The 26,899-nt window shown below is 33.5% G+C and overlaps 1 protein-coding gene across 1 annotated transcript in view; it reads left to right on the plus strand.

Moving 5' to 3' along the window:
* Window positions 1-26,538, plus strand: part of LOC128554928 (interferon-induced protein 44-like) — a 40,704-nt gene extending 14,166 nt beyond the window's left edge. The window contains exons 6-12 of the mRNA XM_053536261.1: window positions 12,371-12,634; window positions 14,407-14,456; window positions 15,471-15,683; window positions 19,274-19,408; window positions 22,021-22,171; window positions 23,465-23,674; window positions 26,326-26,538. Coding sequence (XP_053392236.1) covers window positions 12,371-12,634; window positions 14,407-14,456; window positions 15,471-15,683; window positions 19,274-19,408; window positions 22,021-22,171; window positions 23,465-23,674; window positions 26,326-26,396 — 1,094 coding nt within the window. The 3' untranslated portion in view covers window positions 26,397-26,538. The remainder of the gene's footprint in view (window positions 1-12,370; window positions 12,635-14,406; window positions 14,457-15,470; window positions 15,684-19,273; window positions 19,409-22,020; window positions 22,172-23,464; window positions 23,675-26,325) is intronic.
* The last annotated feature ends 361 nt before the right edge of the window (window positions 26,539-26,899 follow it).

A 26,899-nucleotide genomic window follows, 5' to 3' on the forward strand; every position in this document is an offset into this window, starting at 1 on the left:
ATGCTGTTCGCTTTCAAAGCCTATTGCAATTAGAGAAACCGTTAGCAAACAGCATGGATCCTTACCAGACTGGGCGGATGCGCAGACTTGTCTGGATACATGGTGGTCGCAAAACCCTTATATTGGTTTTCTCATGGCGCGGCTCATATATGAGCTATTCAGAAATAAAAAAAAAAAATAACAATGAAATTGATGGTTTCTAAGCATGTTGTTATTCATATGAAGAAGCTGGTTTGAACATAATTTGTTTGATTTAGTTTGTATGGAAGGCCACAGCATGCTTACTACGAAATCTTTCCCTGCAATTACCAAATGATCAATGTCATATAATTCTTAAATCAATGCTTATTGCTAAAATGGTAAATGCCAAATGTTAAAGACATGCTTATTGCAAATGCTGTATATTAATGGGTAAAAGATCTTTATCAATATATGTGTAGCTTTATGCTTACTGCTGAATGCAAAAATGAAATGCTAACTACAAAATATTTTATTTCAAATACCGACTGTCAAGTTGGAAGTTTTAAATGATGGCTGTTAGATGGTGTCTATTGTGTTTCTCGAACAAAACTGTGATTTTCGGTCTTAAATAGGTTCATGTTCACACTCGTAAACTTAGAATAATGACCAAAATTTATAGTTCAATCGAAAAACCTAGTTTATTGATCGTAAAACATGCGTTCAATAGAGTAAACGATCGATAAACTAGTTTTATTTTTCAAATACTAACCTATATTTTTGAGCGAAAACATAAGATTCAGGGCGTTAGCCATAGTTTACGTTCGCGAACCTAGGTTTACGTTCGATAGCTTTCTCGATTGAACTATGAATTTCGGTCGTTATCCTAAGTTTATGAGCGTGAACATATATTTACGAGCGTAAACCTGGGTTTACGTGCGTGAATCATAGCTTACGAACGTGAACCTATGTTAACGACCGTAAACCTGGGTTTATGACCGTGAACATGGGTTTACGACCGTAAATATAGATTCACGTTCGTGAACATAGGATAACGACCGAAATTCATAGTTCAGTCGAAAAACATAATTTATCGAACATAAACCTGGGTTCACGTTCATAAACTATGGTTCACGCTCGTAAACCCAAGTTCACGGTCGTAAACATAGATTCTCGCAGGTAAACATAGGTTCACGTCCGTAAACTATGGTTCTCGACAAGCCAATTATCCAATAATTACGTTTTGGTGGAAAAACTAGGATTATCAAATATTAACCTATATTTACCAGCGAAAACACAGGATAACGGTTGTAAACCATAGTTTACGTTCGTGAACCCATATTTACGTTAGATAAACTAGGTTTCTCGATTGAACAATAAATTTCGATCGTTATCCTAAGTTTACAAGTTTACAAGCGTGAACCTAGGTTTACGGCGTGAACCTGGGTTCACGAGCGTGACCCGTAGTTTACGAACGTGAACCTAGGTTAACGACCGAAAATCATAGTTTTGTCCAATAAATCTAGTTTCACACTCGTAAACATAGGTTCATGCCCGTACACCTACGTTCACGCACGTAAATATAGGTCCACGTTCCTGAACATAGAAAAACGACTGAAATTCATAGTTCAATCGAAAAACCTATTTTATCGGACGTAAACCTAGGTTTACATACGTAAACTATGGATCACGCTCGTCAACCCAAGTTCACTGTCGTAAACATAGGTTCTCGTCCATATACCGGTTCACGGCAAGCCTATCATCCAATAATTACGTTTTTGGTCGAAAAACTAGGATTATCAAATATTAACCTATATTTACGAGCGAAAACACAGGAGAATGGTTGTAAACCATAGTTTACGTTCTTGAACCCATATTTACGTTAGATAAACTAGGTTTCTCGATTGAGCAAAAAATTAGACGTCGTTATCCTAAGTTCACAAGCGTGAACACGCTTGAACCTAGGTTCACGAGCCTGAACCATAGTTTACGAACGCGAACCTAGGTTTATCACAGAAAATCATAGTTTTGTTCGAGAAATCTAGTTTCACGCTCCTAAACATAGGTTCACGCTCGTAAACCTACGTTCATGCACGTAAAACGTAAATATAGGTTCAAGTTCGTAAACTATGGTTTACGGTCACGACCGTAAACCTAGGCTCACGCTCGTAAACCTATGTTCACGCTCGTAAACATAGGTTCACGACCGTAAACATAGGTTTTCGGCCTTAATTGATAGTTGATTTGATAACCCTAGTATATAAATCGTAAACCATGTTTTAGATTCTATAAACTACGTTTCTCAATTGAACTATGAATTTCGGTTGTTATCCTATGTTTACGACTGTAAAGTTAGATTTACGAAGTTCAACGTGAACTATAGTTTACGATGTTATCCTATGTTTTCGCTCGAAAAATAGGTTAGTACTCGAAAAACCTGGTTTTTTCGACTGTGAAGTAGGGTTCACGTAATAATTGAACAATTGGCGTACCATATACGAACATTAACCTAGGTTTACATTCCATAAACTAGGTTTCTCCAACAAAATTATGAGTTTCGGTCGTTATCCTATGTTCCCAAGCGTGAACCTGTGTTAACTGTCGTTTACCCATGTTCACGGCGGTTAACCCAAGTTCAAGGTCGTTAACGTAGGTGCATGTTCGTTAACCATAGACTATCGTCAATAGATCACGCTCGTTAACACAGGTTCACGCTTGAAACATAGGTGACTGTAAACATAGTAGGATAAAGACCGAAATTTTTGTTGTCCAAGCGAGAAACTTAGTTTATCAAACGTAAACTACGGTTTACGGTCAATATATTATGATAATAAAATCCACAGTGATTTTCGGGCGTGAACATGGGCTTACGGATGTGAACCTATGTTTACAACCATGAACCGTAGTTTACGGACGTTAACCTGTGTTTACCAACATGAACCTATGTTTACGACCACGAATTTGGATATACGAGCGTGAACTTAGATTTACATTCGGTAAACTAGGTTTCTCAAACAAAACTATTTCACGTTCGCGTTCACGTTCGTAAACTATGGTTCACGCTCATGATCCAAGGTTCATGCCTATGGCGATCCAGTTGTCTAAATATTATGTGAACCAAAGTTCACGGTCGAAAAACTAGGATTAACGATCAATAAACTAGGTCTTTTAAATGTAAAACCAGGTTTTTCGAACACCTATATTTTCGAGCAAAACATAAGATGACGGGCGTAAACCATAGTTAATGCTCGTGAACCTGGATTTACGTTCGATAAGCTAGGCTTCTCGATTGAAATATGAATGTTTGTCGTCATCCTAAGTTCCCGAGCGGAGACCTCTATCTACAGGCGTACTCCTGGGTTTACAAGCGTAAACCATAGTTTACGAACGTGACCCTATGTTAACGACCGTAAACTTGGGTTTACGACCGAGAACGTAGGTTCACGCTAATGGCGTTCCAATTGTCCAATAATTAGGTGAACCTAGGTTCACGTTCGAAAAACTAGGATTTACGATCGATAAACTAGGATTTTCAAACGTAAAATCAGGTTTTTCGACTACTACCTATATTTTCGAGCGAAAACATAAGATGACGGGCGTAAACTATAGTTTACACTCATGAACCCAGATTTACGTTCGATAAACTAGGTTTCTTGACTGAACAGTGAATTTCGCTCGTTATCCCAAGTTCATGAGCTTGAATCTATATTTACGGGCGTAAACCTTGGTGCACGAGCGTAAACAATATACTATTTTAACGACCGTGAACTTGCGTGAATATAGGATAACGACCGAAAATTATAGTTTTGTTCGAGAAACCTAGTTAAACGAACGTAAACCTAGATTCACGTTTGTTAACTATGGTTCACGGTCGTAAACATGTAAGGTTCTCTCGCTCATAAACATAGGTTTACATCCGTAAACTAATGTTCACGACAAGCTAATAATCACATAATTACGTTCTTGGTCGAAAACCTGGTTTAACTTTAGCTTTCGGCCGCGAACTTGGGTTCACCTAATTATTGGACAATTGGTGTGCCACAAACGCTCGTGAACATAGAATAACGACCGAAACTTTTATAGTTTTGTTGGAGAAACTTAGTTTATCGAGGGTAAACCTATGTTCACGTTTGTAAACTGTAGTTCACGCTCGTTAACCCAAGTTCGTGGTCGTAAACATAGGTTCTTGCTCGTAAACATAGGTTCACGTCCTTAAACTATTATTCACGGTAAGCCAATTATCCAATAATTACGTTCTTGGTCATCGAATACTACCTGTATTTTGGAGTGAACAAAAATATGAAAACGGGCGTAAACCTTAGTTTACGCTCTTGAACACATGTTTACGTTCGTCAAAATAGGTTTTCGGCCGAGCAAGAACCTATTTTTACGGGCGTGAACTTGGGCTAGACATAGTTCTTTTCGAAAAACCTGGTTTATTGAACTTAGGTTCACGCTCGTATACCGGACACCTAGCCACTTCTATAAACAAATGTGTAACCAGTTGCTGCTGTTGAAATAGCATGTGCTGCAAACCTGAAAGTGTGTTGTTTGGGAAACTCCATATTGATATTCTATTGTTTAAGTGTAAGAAACAAAAATAGAAATAAACTTACTTTGATAGTTCAAAGCCTTGCAAGTCACGGTAGAAAATTCTTCAACTGTTTATGTAGAGTCTACTTTCTGTTTCAATTTGAACATATTTGATCAGACAGAAGGTTCAATTGCTGAGATAAAGCAACTGAAAACTTTATTTTTACATATTCGGTACGTCATCAATATTGTTTTAGATAAACATTTATTAAAATTTAGAACTGATTATGTGCCTGAATCTGAGAAGGCTAAATTTCACCCCTCATAACGCGAAAACAAAAAACATTCGCTCTAAAAACCAATAGGCATAAAGCGAAAGAAATTGTACACGAACACAATATACTTTAAATTTCTATCCTTACTTTCTATTCTACAAAGAAATGATAGTTTTCCCAAATTAAACAAAAAAAAAATAATGTTTTTATGCAGAAACTATGTCAACATTGACATTTCAGATAAGTTATTTCCCTTGGTCTAGTTTATAAATAGCTTTTATTGTGGACGAAAACATTAAAAAACAACATTAATTTCAGACAGATACAACATGCACAATATGTTAAAGTGCTTTTTATCTGAAAAACTACAATTGAATCGTACTCATGACGCCATCTTGTTTTCTGATTTAAGAAATATCTTAAAAGATAAGACAGGGTGCTAGGTGACTTAAATTTAAGCAAATATGACTCTACTCAAGTCATTTCTTACGTATCTTAAGTTTAAGATGTTTTATGAATAGGGCTTAAGTTGTTTAATAAGACTTAAGCTGAAATCAAACTTAAGTAAAAAAAATCAACTTAAGTCAAAACTTATACTTAAGATGCTTTAATGAATACGGTCTCTGGAATACACGAAAGGTTGTTATAATTATTGTACAGAAAAATCAATTTAAGCTGAACAGGTGTTTGCATATCTTCGAACGTGACCAGTTACAGAACTAAAGGCTGCAAATTTACAAGGTCGTGCGGATATACACATTTCAAAATTCATTTCTCAGATCATAGCTCTATGAACGTATCATTAAATCTAATAAATCACACACTGAAATAAACCTACAAAACCATTATTAGTTATAGTCCATGAGCCAGACCCAGACATTTTGGCTAGCGGTACCATCTGAGGGGATTAAAACTCAATGCTATTTTTGGATAGGTAAACATCTGACAATTCAGAAACTATGTGATAGCATTGCAGTGGTGGTAGCTTTTTGTGCGTTATTAGCCATGTAGTAACACCACCCCAAAATAGTCTTTCATCAAACTTCCGTTATACATAAGTAGACTTTCTATTTCAAACTAATGGTTCTCTCTTATTTTGGAATAAATTTACTTGGAAATTGATAGACAAACAGCTCAGTTTATGTATTTTATGTATTTAATAGAACTGTTATTAAAATATTGCCTCTTTAGCGTTTAGTGATTGCAATTACAGACAAACATAGACCAGTGCTTAAACATAATTAAAGAACACAAATATTGTTTCATAATATGCAGTTAGAAAGGTATTTTGCTCATTCAAGAACTAATATGACATGTTTAAATACATAGAGTATAAGGTAGTACAATTCTACATATCACAAAACCAAGTTGTCTGCCATTGGCTGTTTGGGCGCTTGTAATTTACGGCATATTAATGTGCGTTACCTATTTGTTTGAAATTAATTAATACTTCTATACATCAAAAGTATGAATATCGTTGAATCAAAGCAATTTCTGAACTAGTTTTGATATGTTATATTAACAATTAGACAGTTATTCGCAGACCAATAGTTTTTAATATCAAAGCCATCTTGTTGTTATTGTAATTTACGTGACAATACACGTGTAGACGAAAAACACAAAATATGTTGTTTAAACATGATGTTTTACTATCTGATCTGTCATATTCATGCCTACTTCTGTATCAATGTTCTTATGCTTAAACAGTAAACATTTTTATGCTGAATAATACCAAATGGTACTTTTATACAGTAAAATACGTTACCATAAAATCAAGATTTTCATAATATTTCATATAAACATGTTAAAGTCGTTGTTTTTTAGTACATGTATTATGTTTAGAAAAGAAATATTTTAACTAATCAATAAAATCATTCTTCGGTTGATATCATATGCCATGGTAATTAATTGAATGTAAAAGTGTAATTTACGTTACAATATGTTACCATAATAGGTAATATGCTGCCGTTATTATTTTCAGTCATTATCTTTCTATATCATGTCAAGGTTATTCTTTGTTTTCAATAAACCACATTTTCTATGTATTCAACATACTAGAACATTCTTAGTTATGACTCTTCATCACTGTCTGAATCTTATAAGATATCGTCAATATTGGTACGCGAATAATCTTCATCAGTTTTACTGGTTTCGTTTGTGTCAACATGTTCATCAGGAACGATCTTTTTGTCTAACTCTTGTTCGTCATCAAAGTCCCGGCAATTTTTAACAACACCAGGAAGATAAAGGCTATTCTCATGGGCATATAATCAAATATACACCTTTAAGAAAAGATCAAGGTTGTTTGATTTTGATATGAATAAGAGTAAAACTACAAAAGTATTAATTTAATGTAGAAAAACATGAAGAGATTTGACCAAATTTGAGTATATTATGATAAAGTTTTCCTATTATTTTTACAACAGCTACGCAGATATGTATATTAAAAATTTTGTAGATTAATATAAATAAATGAATAAGTAACTGATAGTTGACTGGACAGATATGGTGGCATCAGGGTCATGTCTATGCCGTCAGAACTATTAAGGACGCCGTCTTGGTTGCCATTCTTGTTGACAAACATTTCGTATCTAACGTTGTTGATGTTCCGATATTTTGGGCGACCATTAAACTGCAAATATAAATAACTCTCTGTCTCCAAAACGTCGTCGGAGAACACATGTTGACGTCCCAACATTTAGCTGCCAGAAAACAGAAGTGTTAGTGCAGTTCCACGTCGTTTTCTTGGGACAGACTAGATTCGTTTGGAAAAGTATGTATCTGCAATAAAATCTACTATCAAAGCATCACCATCAATGATGTAAGATACGCTTTCAGTAGAATGGTATGGTGGAATATTTCTGCATTCACTAAGCAGATAGTTTTCGCAAACAGTTTACGTGAAAATTTATAAACTTTCAAAAATCATTCTTAATCTAAGTGGAAAAAATTCACGGTAGTGCGAACTACTGCATACGATAACAGATACCGAATTAACAGAAATAATAAAGGGAGTTAAAAATACGTTAATTTTGTAACCCATATGAATGTTATAATAAAATATCTATACGTTTTAGACACTCTTAGGGGTGGTGGTTGGGGGTTGAGGTTGATATTACACGCTCCATTCCGTAGAGGGGACTATTAGGTTATCTTAAGGAGGTAGGTTACCTTCATATTTGTATATGCGCATGTCCAACCGGAAGCTAAAGTGACGATTTACGACGACGTTTACGACAAACTAAATATGTTTGTATATTCATTCTTCTGAATACAAATCATGAACCTGTCTCCGATCTGATGCTTTATGGCTTAATAATGCAGAAATAATGAATAAATTGCCGCAGAAACGCTTCAAAACAATGTTGTCTTAAAATGACGTCATTGACGTCATGACGTTACGTGTCAGTTACCGCGCAAAATTAACAGCTTTTACCTTGAAAGTACGTTATTCTGTGCATTTTCTTTATTTTAACTATTTTCAAATAACCATTATTTGCTTAAATATTTCTTGTGAGACTATTGCTCTGAATAATAATCAATATTTTGCTTCTTTTATGAAGTTATATTGAAATGTTATGCGGAATGTAAGAAAATGGACGAAGATAGCCAATGTTATTTGGAATATAGTTGGGTGAAAGGTTACTTATTACGGCCATTTTCAAATAAAAAATCTAGCAGTTTGATTTGTAATACCTGTTTTTCAGGTTCCGTTGATAATTTGTTACTTATATATACTAGAATTTAGATCTAAAATTGTTCAAATTTCAGTAGAAAATTGTGGTTTCTTGAATTAAATTGATGTTACCATGGAAACGAAGCCCGTGACCTATGTATCTAAATGTAAAATTCAAAAGCATTGACACTAGTCTATTTAAGAAACACAGCTTCGGCTTTTTATTTTCATTTCAACAATATCCATGAGAATAATAGCAGCATGCTGAACGATTTTCCATAAAAAATGCCAGACGAGGGGTACTGCTGTAAGTATTCTAAGCTGTGAAATTTGTTTGAATAAATGCAAATAACACGAAAATATAACGTACGTTAGAAATAATATGTTTTAAAGATACATTAACTATAAAGATAATCTTATTCAATATCATTTTATAAGAAATTACGACAAAAAGCAAGATATAAGCTATTTTAAACGTCTCTGTTGCCATGGTTACTTTAAACTTTAAGAAAAATAGGGTACCATGTAAAGTGCTTGGTATTTTGCTGATAATAGTACCCAAATATTCCATGCCGGTCATTAACAGAATGGCACCGAAGCCGTCGAAAACCCGTATTTTTATTCATAGTTGTTTAAAAATGAGAGAAAATGTGTTACCATGGAAACACGGGCCCCGCGACATACACATTTTAAGCTGATATTAGAAAGCTTACGTTCATTCTAGTAAAATTATCAATTATGCAGACTTCTACGGATATCAATGAAACTAAAATACACTGAAAAGTGTTAAATATCCGTATTTTCCTTCTTCTTTCAATATGAAATACCTTTGGAGGGTCATGTTCTTCAAACCTTGATAAAAACTGAACTAGAAGGGACAGAGACAAACGAAATTGAGATTGTAGCAGTTAAAACTTCATATATGATGAAATTCAAAAAAATGCTTCGGTTCAACTAATTTGAATTTACCCTTGTAACAAGGTAACCTACCTCCTTAATGCAGTTCAGTTTACTATTTTGACACATTGTCTCGTTAACAAGATAATATTATCACGAAAACTTTCTCCTACTTTCACGAAAGTTTACTCAATTTTTCGCGAAAAGTATTGTTTTTTTTTTCGGGAAAGTTCATAAAATGTTCATGAAAACTTTATGCTTCTCGTATGCAGAAACATGCCACCATAGAATGGCTTGTTGCAGCTCGATACTTCCTTCAACGTAGTATAATAGTTTGGGTTTGTCCGTCTCTGTTGGCATTCCGTAGGATGTTGCAAATGACACAGGAAATTCTATGACTACATCATGCGTCTTCAACAACTAATATCACAAATAGTCCAAAACACATTTCTTTCAGCCCTTATCTGAGCCATTCTATTCTGCGAGCTGGTCACTTTCTTTGATTTTTTAAAGTAAAGGCCGCTATTGCCAATTTCTGCTTTGAATGGATACATGCATTTTTCTACATCTGTCATCACTTTTTTACATCCGCATAATCGGCTTTGATCTGCGCAGGTTCCACTTCTTTGTGTGCGGATTTGTCTTCTGAAGTCATGTCTGTTTTCGGTTGTGTAGCTTCAACATATTTAGCTCACATGTGCTGTGTTAAAAAACACCTGTAGTATGAAGAATATTGTCTGCTGAAACTTATGATGCTTCCCATTTTCTTGGCATGAAGGTTGATAGTCTGTTCTATAGTAATTTACACATTCTGTGATGCTGTTGCGGCTTATCTAGACACACTGAAGCCACAAACCCTCAAAAGCTTTTCTGCACAAGGATGGGTTACTTCAAGATTCATCATTAGGAGCAGATAGGGGAGCGGTAGTCTAGTGGATAAGGTGTCGGCTCAATCCAGGAATCGTAGGTTCGACAGCCCCACTGGGATCACAACCATGTCTTTTCTAATGACACCAGTACTGGTTTTTCAGGAAACGGACTCGAGAGTGATACCAATAGGTCTGAAGCTTTCATCACAATTGAGCTAAAACAAATTAGTATAAACTAACGGATAAGCAGGTAGATACACTGCATCGTTCAGATGAATGGACGCAAATAATAGTGGGCACAGACTCCTATTTGCACATCTAGGTCGTTACATTTGTGGCCTGTATTAATGGCAGTATATCATGAATAATATCAATAAAGTATATACAGAAGTGTGCCCGTTTCCGTGATGTCTCTCTCTGATACTTTTGAAGTGTTGGTACTTTTGAAAGTACTCTTTAAACGCTGTTTGACTTTCAACAGATTTCCAAGGCTTGAATTGTCAGCAAGTTCCTTTACTTGTTTATATAAACATCGGTTGAAGGTCAAATAATTAAGGTTGAATATATGTGTCATCTGTTAATAAGTAAGTGTCAGGAGATCTCCAACAAATAAACTAAGAATGATTCTGTCCCTATGAAGCCATGGTGTTCCAATGAGTATCTATTTGCTTTCTACTTGTTTAAGGCCCATTTCTAAAATGTATTTCAGTATATATACATGTATAATTATGTTCTTGAACATTTATAATTGATTTGTACTGATTTTGGTAACACATATTATTGTCACGTAAAATTCGCACAACTATTGAAATGAGATGGTGATTCACTGCATTCTAGTAAATATCTAGTTCAACAACACACATTATGTATAGTTATTATAAAATGTTGAAATTTTTCCCGATCTGTGCAGGGAATTTTCTTCACTTCAGAAATTTCAGTTTTGTACATTTTGGTAACATAAAACTTATACAGAGATTACATCATGGTAATGTTCCTACCACTGCAGAAAAATAGTTATAAGAAACATTATTCAGTCTGTACTTTCAATTATATTCAAGAATCATAAACATCTTGGTCATTGGGTTATTAGTACAAGTAAAATATCTATAATGCTGGTAATAAAATCAGTGTTACGTAAATTACACTAATTAAGATGTTAACGGGTACGTGAAAGATATTGTTTTAAAGCACATTCAATTCATTGTTATACATGTATAAGGTTGTTAACAAACTACAGACTGCACTTTTTCTTAATCATTGTGTAGCACTATTTCATCGTCTTAAATGTTTTTAGGAAATATATTAAATGTCACGTAAGTTACAAAAGCCCTAACGTTTAAACGGCATTCATGTAGGAATAAAAAGCATTCGGTATGTACTTTCCGAAAGTCATAATGTTGAATATTCCTTGATTCCTTAGGGAAGACAGGGGGGATGGTACCTCAAGGTTTAACATCTATCGGAAGAAAATCTAATTATGAGCTATAGTTATGCTTATTAGTTGGCCATGCTATTAAGATGTTCTGCATAATCATTATTTTAATTAACATTTATTCAAAGAAGCAAACCCAAAAATGTCGAAAATTAAGGAAACATTTTGTTTGTTTTTAAATACTTGTTACAAATACATCAATTATTCAAACTGAAAAGCATATGTTCCATAATTCGTATGTCTACATTGGATAAATTTTAGCTCACATGAACTTGTATCTAAGTGTAGGCATCTATCAAGATGATATCACACCAAAAGCTACCATCGATACATTGCTATCACATATGATCTTACTCCAGGGATGTGTGCCTTTCCAAAAATCACTATAAGAATTAATCCCCAAAGATGGTACCAATCAACCCTATGGCTCATGTACTATTAATACGTGGAAAGGTTTTGTCTGTAATAATTACTCTTGCGACAAGCGTATATTATGTTTTAGATGAAATCGTCGTTTGCAGCTTCAGTAAGCCAAGCTTACTCAATCATTAGCAATGTTATTTGATATAAGCTTAAAAAGAAGAGTGCTTTTACTCCAGTCTTTATTACTCTTTTCTTGAATCGTAATAAGAAGAAATAGAAATTTTTATATTTATATATATTTATATATATTTATAAATTTCGAAATGCGTTTTTAATCCGTTTGACTGAAATATGTGATAATTTAAAGGTTTACCAAAGGTTGTTGTAGCAACAAAGTTTGATGAACAATGTCTGAATATAACAGAGGATGTGGACCATCTGTATAAATGTAAAAAGTCAAAAGAGACAACAGAAGATATAGCAAAGTTTTTTAAGATTCAGGAGAACCACGTTCTTCCAGTTGTTAACTACACTTCTGAGAACGTCAAATCAAAAGGAATAGAAAGACTAGCTCTACAAGCTCTCCATAAAATGATAGAAGTTACAGAGTGTTTCCTTGCAAAACATAAAGGTAACAATTACTTAACGCTTCTTAAATTCTGAGGGTGTAACATATATATGAACTATGATTAGACATGTTTTCGAAAAGTAATTTGTTTGACAGTCGTAATACGAAAGTTCATCCAGATGTAATTTCAATGCGTCTATTATACATCTAGAAATATGAAATTATAATGTAGGGATAACGCATGTTTTTTTGTGTTATAACGTCTGCAGAATCCCGAAGGATAGGTTGGTACCCGAGCCCAGAAGGCGAGGGTACCAACGTATCCCAAGTGATTCTGAAGATGTTATAACACGAAATGAACATGCGCTAACGCTATTCTAGCATAAAAAGCGGACGAAAACGCTAATAAATGAATACATTCTCCCTCAGCGTCATTATTCCATGAAACGCACGGGAACGTCTGCGTGGTTTTTTCACGTTGACTTCATTTCCGTTTTTATTATCCGTTTTGGGGCCGTAATGCGTTTACGCTTTGCCACGGAACGCGCATGTATAAAAAGGTGTTATAACAGCACGTGAGCGCGAGAATCTCTCTGTTAACACACGTTTTCTCTCTTGTTAAAACACCCCCGAAAAGTGACAAGAACAGAAGTTTTATGCTAGAATTAATTGAAATAACGTCTTTCAGAAATCAGCCGAGAAAACTATATTTGCACGTTTGCAGATATATTTTCGCTGTGTAGCGCTAAGGTATATCGCTTAGTGTAAACACTATCTGTTTCTGTAACATGTATTTCTGTGCATGTCGATATTTAAATAACTAAGCCATTGCTTATGTTTTAAAAAAACAAAACATTGTAAATAGATCAGTCTACATTGAAAGGATTTTTTGCCCTTTCCTTTTCTTTATACACATTTTGATGGCTCCAGTTATAATACTTTTTAATTTACGCTCGTTTCACGCTTTTTTATCTTTAAGTTTCTGAACAATTGACCACTTGCAGTAAGCAAAATGTGTACTTTATTGCCTAATACATACCAACGAGAAAATAGGATTGTCCACGCAGACCTAACAACCCTTTATAGAAACAAAATTACGTCTAAGTGTCATTGTTTTAAAATTATTAACTAATAAAATAGTTTTTTTCTATATTTCGGAAACATAGACATTGACCACAATGTTCTCGAAGGGTAAGCAATTTTAGTCTTTTCGCCTGTGTAAGTTCCTTTGGAGCGATTTTCGTTTGTTTGCCATTGTTTTGATCGAACACTGCAATTATTTAAACAAAGACTCCGACCTTGACACAATTAGCCAAAAGCAATGTCAAACTTTTATATTGATAGATAATAACATAGCGATAAATGCTTCCTCTTTAGTAACAGTGGCTGTAAACTTGATATCACTGGTCGCACAAGGTATGACATCCCAAAATTGATCTTCCAATAAGCAAGCGACGAAACACAAATTATTTAGTGAACAAAATGACTTTGACTCATCAGTCAATCTTCACTTCCGCACAACAATTTTCGCCAATCTAGTTACTAGGTTATCATTTTTAGAAAAGTGTTCAAAAAGCATCAATTGTTTCCAACAACGTTATGATTAAAGGCCAAGTTTCAAACATATTGCTCAGTTAATCTATTTGAAAGCATGAAATCCGTGAAATATAGAACAGCAAAGGGAACCATTTTGTATAAAACTGAAATAACGATGATATGTCCAATATATTTCAGTGAGCGTTAAATGTCATTTATTTGTTGCAATTCAAAGCAATGACGTTATCTCTATATTGTTCTAATTAGTCAATCTTGGAATGAATGCGAAATTGTTTCAGACAAGAAGACGAAACCGGACGCGTTTGAAGAGCGAAAGCAGCTTTCAAAGGTACATACGACACACTTTTATTTGATGTTTTCATCTGCAAGATTGATAATTATCCGGAAAACCTGGAGTAACACCTGGAAATTTAATATCCCGTGTATAAAGTGTTAAGTAATCAGCGATTTTCTTTTTCTCAGATTGTTTTGATTTAGAATTTTTCAAAATAATAGCATAGAATAAGCAGCAATGTAAATATGGCAATTTTTATTTGGCAAAAATTTTAATATTAAGCACACGGACCTAACAAATATTTAGCCGCACGTCAAGATTACTGAAAAATCTTTATTAAGACCTGTATTTTGGAAATTTTTCTGCATCAGAATTGTGATTTTACTATTATAGTGCCCACTGTGAAGATTGACAAGTGGGTTGATCTAACAAAAGTGTAAGCAAATGACCCTAGTTTTCCTATTAGCTGAATTTATCTTCAGCAATATCAGTTTTCAAATACTTTATATCTGAAAAGTCATAACTTCAATAATTGCTGGTAACTTTACCTTTGAATAATACTACCAAGTAAATACGTAGTAAGAACATACCGTTCCGCTACAAACGATAAAACTAAAGTGGAACTTTGTTATTGTGCGTCACTGAAACGTCATGACGTCACTTGTGTTTACGAATGTTAATTTCCCGCGCTTTATATAAGAAAGTGTCCTAAAAAGAAAGTTTTTTCTGTCAGAATAAAAAGCTCATATGTATACGATATGCAAGAAAAATATCACTCGTGGGTTTAAAATTAGAAATATCCGTCCCTCGGCCACATGCGCATAGGCGGTAACTCGCCCTCAAGACGGATAGTTCTATCCGATTCGTAAACACATGACAAATATTATTATTCTTGTCAGGTTAAATTTAATTTTCTAATGTTGTGATTTAGGTTGAATAATGTTAATTAAAACTGACCAAAGAGATTTTAATATACTTTCTGACAATATCGAAATTACTCTGCGTATAGTAAAACCATTAACTTGAATCATACAACCAGTATTGCTTATAATTATTTTAACCAAACAGCAACAGGAAATAGATGTAAAAGTGAGACAGTTGTGGGAGGAAATGGCGAAGTTTGAAAATGAAACATTTCGCATTCTCTGTATTGGACCAATGCATTCTGGAAAATCACGTTTTATTGATTCAATGTCTTCGGCTTTAATGCGAAAGATCACTCACAAAGCGGAAGGGTACGGTGCATGTGGAGGACGAAGTGATTGTCCAAACACAGAAATGGTAAAAGATCAGTAATATCTTAATACCGTTTCAAATTTTCAAATATTGAAAATATTTTAAGAAGTTTGTTTTGTAACAGTGGTCAAGTAAGTACTTTGCGAATGACTTTTTATTCCTCATGAAATATAACATTTTACAGTTACAGTTTGCAATAAAGTTACCTTACCTTAACATGTTTTCAGTATATTTACAAATATCTATATGAATATTCATATTGTCTTACAAAAGTGTCTATCTCTTGAATCTGTCCTGTAGCACACTTTCATACATGAGTCGAAACTTTTCAATTATCAACTTCTGTCAAAAAAATGCAGTTATTATACCCCCACCAAACATGTTTGAGGGGGGTATATAGGAGTCAGTTTTGTGGCGTCCCGTCCCGTCCTGTCGCGTCGCGTCCCGAAATCTATTATCTCAGTTATTACCAAATGGATTTGATTAAAACTTAAAATACGTGTTCCACCTCATCACCCACATCATGTGCCCACATCATGTGACACAAGGTGCATAACTCTGACACCAAGTTTTCATGAATCATGTCCCCTTTTACATAGAATTTAAGGTTAATTTTGTTGTAATTTCACTATATCTCAGTTATTACTAAATGGATTTGATTCAAACTTAAAATAGTTGTTCCACCTCATCACCCAGATCATGTGACATAAGGTGCTTAACTCTGATATAAATTTTTTATGAATTATGTCCCCTTTTACTTTAAATTTAAGGTTGATTTTGATGTATTTTCACTATATCTCAGTTACTACTGAATGGATTTGATTCAAACTTAAAATAGATGTTCCACCTCATTACCCACATCATGTGACACAAGGTGCATAACTCTGACACTAATTGTTCTTGAATTGTGTCCCCTTTTACCTAGAATTTAAGGTTAATTTTGATGTATTTTCACTATATCTCTTTCTGATTGGCTTAGAGCCAAAGGGAAGTAATATTTTTTTAACTTTGTACTGAGTTTCTTCCCCTTAAATTCCAGGAATTAGTCTATTTTTAGAAATCCTATTTTTGGATTTTTAATATTTTAGGTATTTTTCTAACTTTTTTATTATAAGTCCTATGTAAAAAGTAAATACATTTTTCTGTGGTAACATGGGTCGGTAAGACACTTTTTTTTTGGTATTCACTTTTAGTGTATCTCTAATATTAGAGATTTTTTTATATTTACTAGTATTACTATAATACTAGTATTATACTAGTAATACTTATATGTGGAAGCCGAGGATGAAGTACTCCAAAGACTAAGTATTTTTAAGATTGCTTATGGTTGCCATTCTTCTGTGACAAGACCGTATGGTGGCCCGGGGGTATGAGTCACTCCTGTGACAGTTCTAGTTAACATAGTCTGCTCCATCTAATATTGGACCTCCGATAATTTATTTATACTGTATGTAAAATTGTCAAATAAATGGCTTCGTTTATACCGGACGGTTAATATCTCTAGGCACCTTTTCATTTTTTGAGACATGTGAAATGAAGTAAAAATTCAAGATTTTATTTTTTTCCAATAGACTTGCGTTGTAAAATGATGTGACGTTCATTCCAAGATGGCGGCGTCCATACAAACGTCATTTGGGAATTTGCTCACAGTTGGTAACGTCTAATCTATTTATTGTTGAATAGCAGACATGGAAACCAACGTTTGTCCAAAACATATAGGATTTACTTTCATGAAAGGCCCTGAATTAACATTTCGCTTCAAGTTAAAGCAGTTACTTCCGTTTCAGGTCTTCTGTTGTTGTTTTATTTTTTTGTTGTTGTTTTTCTGAAAATGTGTTTGCACAAATTCGCTAGCATTGCATTATTAATACAAGGCAAGTGCGTATAATTGTTTCAGCCACAGACAACAGATGATGCGCTCAACCCAATTAATCGTGTTCGTTCTGGGTTACTGTTGTTTACAATCGTATTAAAGGTTTGGATGATAACACCCTGTTTTATAGCAAAAATACATGTTAGTGTACTGACTGGTGCCTTTGTTACCTATATGCTCTCTACGATCGATCTATTAAAAAATGTATACCTTAAATGCAATTAACGATGCAGATTCGATATATTTTAATTTGAGACAGCGGCCTCTATCAAGGACTACGTTAAACAAATTAATAATTTCTTTTATTTTTTACAATAACATAATATCTACTTTCTCATTTCCATCCTCGCGTGTTTATTTCACATGTTCGGAGATTCAGTGGAATTCAAAGCAGAGTAGCGGTATGTTAAAACATTTTTGTGCTATTGATAGGCATGGTAGATCTTTAATAGACGAAATAGAATTATGACCAATTGAAGGGGTATTTTGTTCAAGATAAATGAAGCATGTTCAAGCGCGTCAGTTTCTTTCATTTTCGTGTATGAAACACACGTGTTTTTCCTCCGCCAAAAAGTACGTAAACAAAACATTTACTTCTGGATCTGTTACAAACAATGGGTATGATGGGGGAAGTACATATACAGTGACGTCATGAATTGTATGATATAATCTATTGAAATTCTGCGTTTTAAAGGTAATTTTGTCATGGCGAGTTTGTTAAAGAAGGATTCTCTAAGAAGACTGAAGCACTTGACGATTTTGTATCATACAGGTTTGTCATAGATTATGCGTTTGGAAAATACTGTGATTAAAGATATTGTTTCATATGCATAGTTCAGTTATTTACCTGAATTTTCAAAACACTGCCGTTGATTGGCTGTATCAATTATCGGATGATGGATTTTTGTGTAAAACTTCGTGCATTGAACTGGACATCGAATGGAAGGATTTAAAGACAGATGGAATTATAATTATAGGAATTTATAACAGTGAATACTTAATGACAGGATTCTTTCGTGTAAAGTAAATTCTTTTTCTAATTTTCATTTTTGCACTTTTTCAATCTTGGTTCGTAGACTAGATTATAGATTATATCAAACGCAAACTGTTTTTACGGAAGGAAAAATAGCTAGATTCTCTAAGTATTAAAGATTAATCGTGAAACGTCCCCGAAAAATATTACGTGAAATTTCACTGAATATCTCCAAAAAAGTGAATATTTGGAAATCTCGACCAGAAATAAACAACAGGGAATTTCCATAGAAAAAATGAAATTCAGTCGTAGGGGAAAACCAGACTATTGTTGCAAAAACCCTTGAATTTCCCGAGGGTGACTTTTTTATTAATTCTCTAAAACATGTTCTAGATCTATGTTCTTTGATCCCGTTCCATTTCTTCTTATCAGTCCAAAATACCGCCAAAATTGAGGTCCAAAATTAGGTGGAACAGACTATATGAGATATACTGCATTACTTAGATTACTTAGTCAGTAATTAAAGTATTAGCTCAATTGTTTTTTTTTTTTTTTTTTTGCTTGTGTGTTTAACAGTATAAACCTTTTTGCAAAAAAGTTTCCAGTCCACACATGTATCTAAATCCACTGAACTACTGTCTTGTTTTTTTTAACTATCACAAAAGGGTTATAATAGCACATTTTCTGTATATCTAATAGAATAAGTTATACCGAAATACTAAGAAAGGCTTACATTTTCATACACCAATGTTTGTTTATGTTCATAAGCATATTTTTGTTCTGGTTCAGTTTCAGATGTACAAAGTTGGAGACAAAAAAAGCAATGTTTATTTTGGTGATACGCCTGGGTTCGAAACAACTGGCGGTATTACAAAGGAAGATATACTAAGCATTGTGGAAGGCAATGTTCCAAAGAAATTTAGTGTAAATTCATTTAAAAGTACACTATTTACATTTCCATTAGTCTTTTCAATAAACGTTTGATCGAAAGTAAATGTTGTAACGCATTTTATTTTTTGATAAATTGAGAGATATGTCTGATAAAGCAATAAAATAATTGATTTTATATCTTTAACTTTAATTCTGCATCTCTCGTGCTCCGATAATCGATATTTGAAAATAATCACTATATTTCCCTACTCACGGTTTCCCCAATGTACACTGCTATTTAATTTGTCACTGTGCTATGTGATTTGATTCCTCCTCGCAAGTACATTTTTAATTTCGAGTTTTATAGTTCGAAGACCATTAGTATAGCATTACATATAGAGGCTTTCAAGGTATGGATATAAGACATTTTTTCTCTCGTTCAATTTTGTGCCATATCAATATGTCTTGAATAATCTTCCTGGTTTCAGTTTCTCCGGTTAAAGCAAAATGAAAACCTTTCATATCGTTTCAGGGAAAGCAGTATTTTATAAAGTTTACCGTTCTACTTTCACTTTAAAATTGCAATTGTTTGCAACTATCATTTTATACTTTTTGACACTCAATAAATGTTAATATGAATGAAAACTAATTTGAAGAGGTAGTTTGATGCTCTGTACAAAGGGGACACTGGGCACTAGAAGTATACGTCCTTTATTTGTTAGGTCAGTTAAATACTTGCTACTGATACTAACGTTCTACAAGAGCCCGCGCTGAAAACGTCTAATTCTCACCATGTATATTAACCCGCGTGTCTAGCAAGAAGAGAAGAACTTACTATGATGAAGCTTACTTAGAAGCCGTACTAGTAGTCTTTTGTTCAGACTATACTACTGTTATCAAATTATGCTTGTTCATTATTCTGAGAAAGCTTTGATTGTCTATTGTTTATAAACCTTAAATTATATTTACTCGTCCGGACGTCCGATTGTTTTCAACTCACACTTCATGCTACACACAAGACTCATGATAAGTGTTCGGATATCAAACCGTCAACTAGCGTACCGGAGGCGGGTCTCTTGACCGAATGTAAATAGGGAATGTCGTATGGTGGTGTGAATGCAATGTTACTTTGACCTTGCTCTCGTTTATAAGTGAAAGGTATTTTCATGGATTTAGAAACCTTTAGAATTCTTCAGCATGTTTATTGATGGGCACCTGTCGAAGTAAAGAAAGATTGTCTTAATAAAACTGTTGCTTGTTTTTAACAGTCGCTAAGATTAAATAATGATATAATGTCAATGCTTAATCAACAGTAATATCTGTTAAGTATTGAATTTCTAAAATTAATTGGAAATTAAGTTGCAAATGTTTTGAGCACACCGGAAGTGCTTAGGATCTCAGGATATGACAAAAATTTCACTTTATATATCATTTTGAAAATAATGTGTTTATAGCCTTATGATTATTGAAAATTATTTACAACTTTAAGACGAGTTGTATCATCCTTGGTCATTAAAGATGGCAAGCAGATTGGAAACGAACAAGGTAACTTCTTGCGGAAAAATCGGAATATTATTATTTATTTACATTTCTAGAGTTCACCATGGTAACTGAAACCGACGATACGGGACAGTGTCTTCAGGCTTGTTTGTATTTATTATAGTATGTGTGACAAAATGGGGAACATGTGCGAAAACACAAACAATGGTGTGAAATAATATACCGACAAATTGACAGTTAATTTTTAACAAACTATTTTAGTTAAGATATAGCTTTTTTCTTTTCAACGGCGCTTCGTGTGACTCGAAAACAAACATAGGACCTGCAGGTATAAAGGAAAAGCTATGCGTAGGACGCCTGTCCTCGAGACATATAATGGGACGCTTGACATGGTAGAAGCTTATGCTTCACGCTTCAAAATAGCTATAAACAATACTCTTTGTAGAGGAAATTCCTTTGTTTAAAATGTTTTTACCGCTCGTAGTCGTTCCGGTAAAAGTATAAAAAAAAACATGCTCGGTACTATCTACCGCTGAACCATGTCAGCACATCTTTTATCAAATGGAAATCACAGAAAACTCTCTCATCGCGTGTTCTTCGGATTCTGAACAAACTGATATAATATGAGCTATGGTCTATCAAGTATAAAATTCAAATGTGAAAATAAATACGCATATCGTAAACTCTTCAACATTTGACGGCATTAGTAACATAATTTCATGACATATCATTTTCACATTTTATAATATTTAAGAGGGACAAGTGCATCAGGATTTTGAAACGAATCAAAATTGTATTACTTTAATACAATAAATAGTTGTCATTTAAATCGATAAATATTTATATCATATGATGGACTAGAGCTTGGCTTCCAGGTTTTCAGCATGACGATAGCATTGTTAAGCTTTTTTAGTTTTACAAAAAGAAAATGAAATGTTTTAATTAGTTTATATATTTCTTAAATTCACCGAATTTATTCCTTTGTTCTTTTAAAACAAGATGTTTTCTTGACATCCGACACAAACATAAAGCATTCACCTTCGATCCATTTGGAGGAAAGAATAGAAAAGCATTTAAACAATAATTCAAATGCACAGTAATGCAAATATGGGTGTAGTTGTTGTTTTTCCAAAAATCTTCTAGGGTAACGTTATACTATATTTTAGTTTAAAGATGCAACCCCAAATGTTCAACTTGGTAAAGGAGATAAAATCTACTGCGTCTGTGTTGTTTTCGATTGCAAGTCTGTTGATGCTGGATTACCGACTGAAGTTAAGACAACAATACAAACAGTCCTGAAATCCCTGTCCCAGAAAAGTAAGTTAAGATTTATTTATACTAGGACATTCACGATATAGCCTTGGATAGCAATATAATGATGACAAAGTAGAATGAAAGTTATTGACACTAGCAGGAATTATGTATTTTGTGTTTATCTCAGTATATATCTTATGCTTAGATGGCATATCTTATGCTTTTTGTTATATCCAAAAAGTTTATAAACAGATAACGTCATATCTTTTAAATGACTTTGAAATTGAATTAAATTGATAAAAAACATACCTAACCACAAAACGTATAGCTACGACAAGGTATAGTCAACTGAAAGGAATATAATTTTACCATTGAAGAGGATCTTGTAACATTTTTTTGTAGTTCAAAACTATTATGTTTTTGTGTATTTCTGGGAAAGTAGCTATCTGCCACGTTTAAAGTCATAAAATCAATTTAAGGACTTATATCAAAACCACAAGACAGTTTACCTAATCAGGGTACTTCAATAATCATTTTTATTTAGTCAGTAGATATTTAAATAAACAATGTTTCCAAGAGCATATAGGTAATATGCTTTCTGAATTTGATACAAAAAGATACAAAAAGATTGAAATTATAGGATAAATGTTTCGTTAGATGTTAAACGAGGATACATTTATTTAATAATATATCCAAAATAGCGATTTGTCGTTGAAAAAAGTTACTATATGGAGTTCAGATGCAAAAGAATTATATCGCATTGGCACAAACAAAAATTCTATTCAGTTTGAGTTATTTCGATTCTATTATGATATCAACTGTTGTTATCTACATCATTAACGACGTCCGCCAAATATTTGCCTTGTGTGGTATTATTTTCAATGCGCTATGTCGTCATACTTGTAAAATGAAAAATGATATTTTTCGCATACTAACAAAACTTTTCAGTCTCTTTTAATTAAAAGGAAGATAAATCGGTATAACGTTATAAACAAACATAAAGATATGCATTGGTCTCTTATCTTACCTGGAACATCCCGGAAACGAAATTGATCTTGAAATGTATTTGTGTGTTTTATATTATGTTTTGAATAGGTGGCTCAAAAGATACGAAAAGTAAAGTAATGTTCTCAACGAAGGCTTAATTTTATGTAAATTATAAACAAATTTCGGTAGTCATTATTCAATATATGAATAAACACACAAGTACGGGTATCCGCATGAAGCTAATTACATAATTCTTGACGGAGATATTAGAAACTGTGTCTCGTACTACGTGACCTTCTGAATCTTGATATGAAAAAGAAAATTCGTCTTACATTGAAAAAAATGAATATATGGTCACTTTATCCGTAGATATTCCTTGCATTGCGATTCTGACGAAGGGAGACGAAGAAAGTGAGAACACACAGTTTGATAAACTTCTGGTGTTTGAAAGCAAACATGTTAAAAGATGCATGACGGCACTTAAGACGGAATTTCATTTCAATCTGAACGAAATATTTCCAGTAATCAATTACATAGACGAAAACAATGTTGATGACGGCGGTGATAAGCTATTACTAGGTAAAGTAAAACTTTTGTTATCGATATCAACAAAGAGTAAACACCTCTTTACAAAAGGCATAAAGCAAAATTAGTTAACCTCTTCAGAGTAAAAGCTCCTGTAAAACATGTTCTGTCTACAAAGGCTTTACTGTAATTTGAAGAATTTAAATCTAATCACTTTCAAATCATTTTGTAAGTCTATCGCGGAATATTATGTTCCAAAGTTGTTTTGTATGGGTTATAGTGTTAGAAAGCAAAGGCATCTGACTGTATCTAAAATATCCATGGGTTCTTAGACTTAAGATACAGATCAGATCTGATACAGTATAGTTCGATTCAAAATGATCAAATGAACAAATTGAAACAGTGAATAATCAGTGCAGAAACTAATTTAAGTTATACTTTGAAATACCAAATATGCTTGAATAAGCTTATATGATATAATCTGACTATAATGTCTACCACTGATTTAGAAATATAATTTAAAAAAGTTGTATCTTCAACGTTTGTTTCTGAACTTCAAACAATCAACACTGTTTGTACTTGACAAAACGCTGTCTAATCATAGGTTTTGAAATTGTGAATATTTTTCATTTAATATATCAAAATGTGTAAAACAAGATTAAACTTTATGAAATGAAGAGAGAGTAAAAAATTACGCGTACTTTGCACTTTTGAAACGCTGCAAAGTTAAAACGTTGAACAAGTCCCTAGTTTTAAAGGATGGCTACATATTATTTAAAACATTTTGTAATGTTTGAAAAACAATTGAAAATTGAAGTTCGTAAAGATAATTACTACATATTGCCAACCTTAGTTACCAAATGTTACCAGTGCCTTTTTTTTCCAAACAAATATAACCGCACTACCCGACCCTTAGTTATTGGGTTCGTTCGTAAGAGTTTTTACTATGTTTTGTCAAGTTTTGTGACAAAACTTTGTTCAATGATCTTGGCAATGTCCGAAGAATTAATCTCCCCACCAACATGACGATCGTAACCCTAGTTAGTGGGTTTGCTTGTAAGTTGTAAGAGTATTTACTATATCTTGTCAATTTTGGTGACCAAACTTTGTTCAATGATCTTAGCAATGTCCAAAAAAGAAATCTCCGCACTAGCATTGTGATCCGAACCGTAGTTATTGGAGATATCGGAATCGTACATACATACCCTAAACTCATAAATCATATTTTTTGTGTGTAAGATGTTCAAAAGTTTCCCTTTCTCATAGTTATTTGTATGATCAAAACATATGAACGAAATGCATGTTCTTCACAATAATCATAATAATCTGTAGTATAAATACAGATAAACCGTGGTATGTACAAAGCATCTAACATCCAAAAGGACACAAAACGTAGAGTGTAGTAAAATCCTGATTGAAACGGTTTTAATAAAATGTGTACGCCGGTTTAAACTTAATCGCTGTGGATAATTGCGGTTTGGGCTAACCATTTTTAACTGCTAATTTTAAGACAAAATTAATTTCTTTTTAATGTTTTCATATCTAAGACGGAAAGCATAAGTTTAGTGTCACTTGCTCAAATATGTCTACTAGCAAAGCAATCATTGTCATCAAGCATTAATTGATATATAATTATAAATATATATTCGTACCTTACAAGTGATATGTCTGTTAAAAGTTGGCTGCCTAATTATACATATCTATGTGGAACGACACCAGAAAAAGGGAATGCACAAAATACTGGACAAAGTATACCTTATCAATTTTATATTAACTAAAAGTTTGATAACTCCGGAAAGGGTTTTGCTAGTGACAGTTTTAAGGCGGTGCCCAACTGTATATACTTTACGCTACGACTATGTATGTTTGTGTATACATGCAGTACATACATATATATATTATTGCTAGGTCTGAAGGGGCTGATTTGTCCATCTAAATAATTTTCCCTGTCTGTATTCTTCACTCAAATGTAACGGTGCATTTTTCATATTTAAACATTTGTATGAGAGAAACGACATAGAAAAGAAATGATGAACGTCATTCATCTTATTTGGAAATTCAAACGCACAAGCCCAGTGCATAACCAAATGATAGACTGCATGCAATACTTTTCTATATATTGTTAATAATGCATGACTGTAATTTAGACAGAAGGATGAGCGAGCTATTATAGAATAAGGGGGTTTTCAGCCATTTTGACTTTTATCAAGACTTAAAAAAGGACAACACACATAAAGATAAAGAATCATACGTTTGAATATTGGAACGAACAAATAGAGGAACTTTTCGCGTCATAAAACACCGTCTCTGCTTGAACGGATAAAAATATTCAAAATGTTGAAACCTTTGATTTTGTAATAAAGTATTCATCATATATAAACCTGTAAACACATACAGTCAACCCTGTGTTAAACGTCACCTCTGAACAGAGACCACCTGGCTCTAAAGACCACATGTTTTGTTTCCAGTTTTAACATTTACGATTCATTTGAACCTGTAAACAGTAAAAAAAACCCCCGCATTATCCCACGGGTAGTCTTTATAGACAGGTTTGACTTTAATATATTACTACCAAGTAGTCAAATATAAGCGTGGTTTTAAAGATGCAACTGAATGTCTACTAAATGAACAGCTCGATAAAAACACAATTCGCCCTCTCTTTGTAGAGTATATTACTTTAATGCAATGGTTTTCATTTGTTTCAGATGCTCTGAGCAAGATTTTAGAACTCGTCAGGGACGATTTGGATGGCACTGAAGAAAAAGTGTCAAACTAAGAATCAGATCAATGACAATGTTACCTTGGAATTTGTGAAAAAAATAACAATTGTTTAAGGAAAATATGTTTGTCACATCTTGTGTCAAATACATTATTGTTTTGCTTTTATTTTTTCTGTAACAAATTCAAATATTTAATAACTATTGTCACATGCTTTTACTTCCACTGGACAAAATTGGTTATTAAGATTCTTCTCGTCATCCCATGTATTTTGGAGTACACGTCATTTGCATTGTTTTGATACAGTTTCAATGTCCAATGCGTTCCTACTTTTGTGCCTAAGACAAACATTCTACCGCAGTCAGTTGCTTCCAGATGCATGTTGCATTTACATATTAAGAGAATGATGCCACTGACAAGGCCATTTCAGCTTATAAAGCTTTTTGTTTCAACTTTGTTTCAATAGCAACTATAGTTTAGTACGTCCGTTGTAGTTGTTTCAGCTATGATTTAAATAGTTTACAAACATGTGAAGAAAAACGCTATTTTCTTAGCAGCTGG

The sequence above is a fragment of the Mercenaria mercenaria genome, unplaced genomic scaffold, assembly GCF_021730395.1.
Source record: "Mercenaria mercenaria strain notata unplaced genomic scaffold, MADL_Memer_1 contig_880, whole genome shotgun sequence".
NCBI classification, from domain to species: Eukaryota; Metazoa; Mollusca; class Bivalvia; order Venerida; family Veneridae; genus Mercenaria; species Mercenaria mercenaria.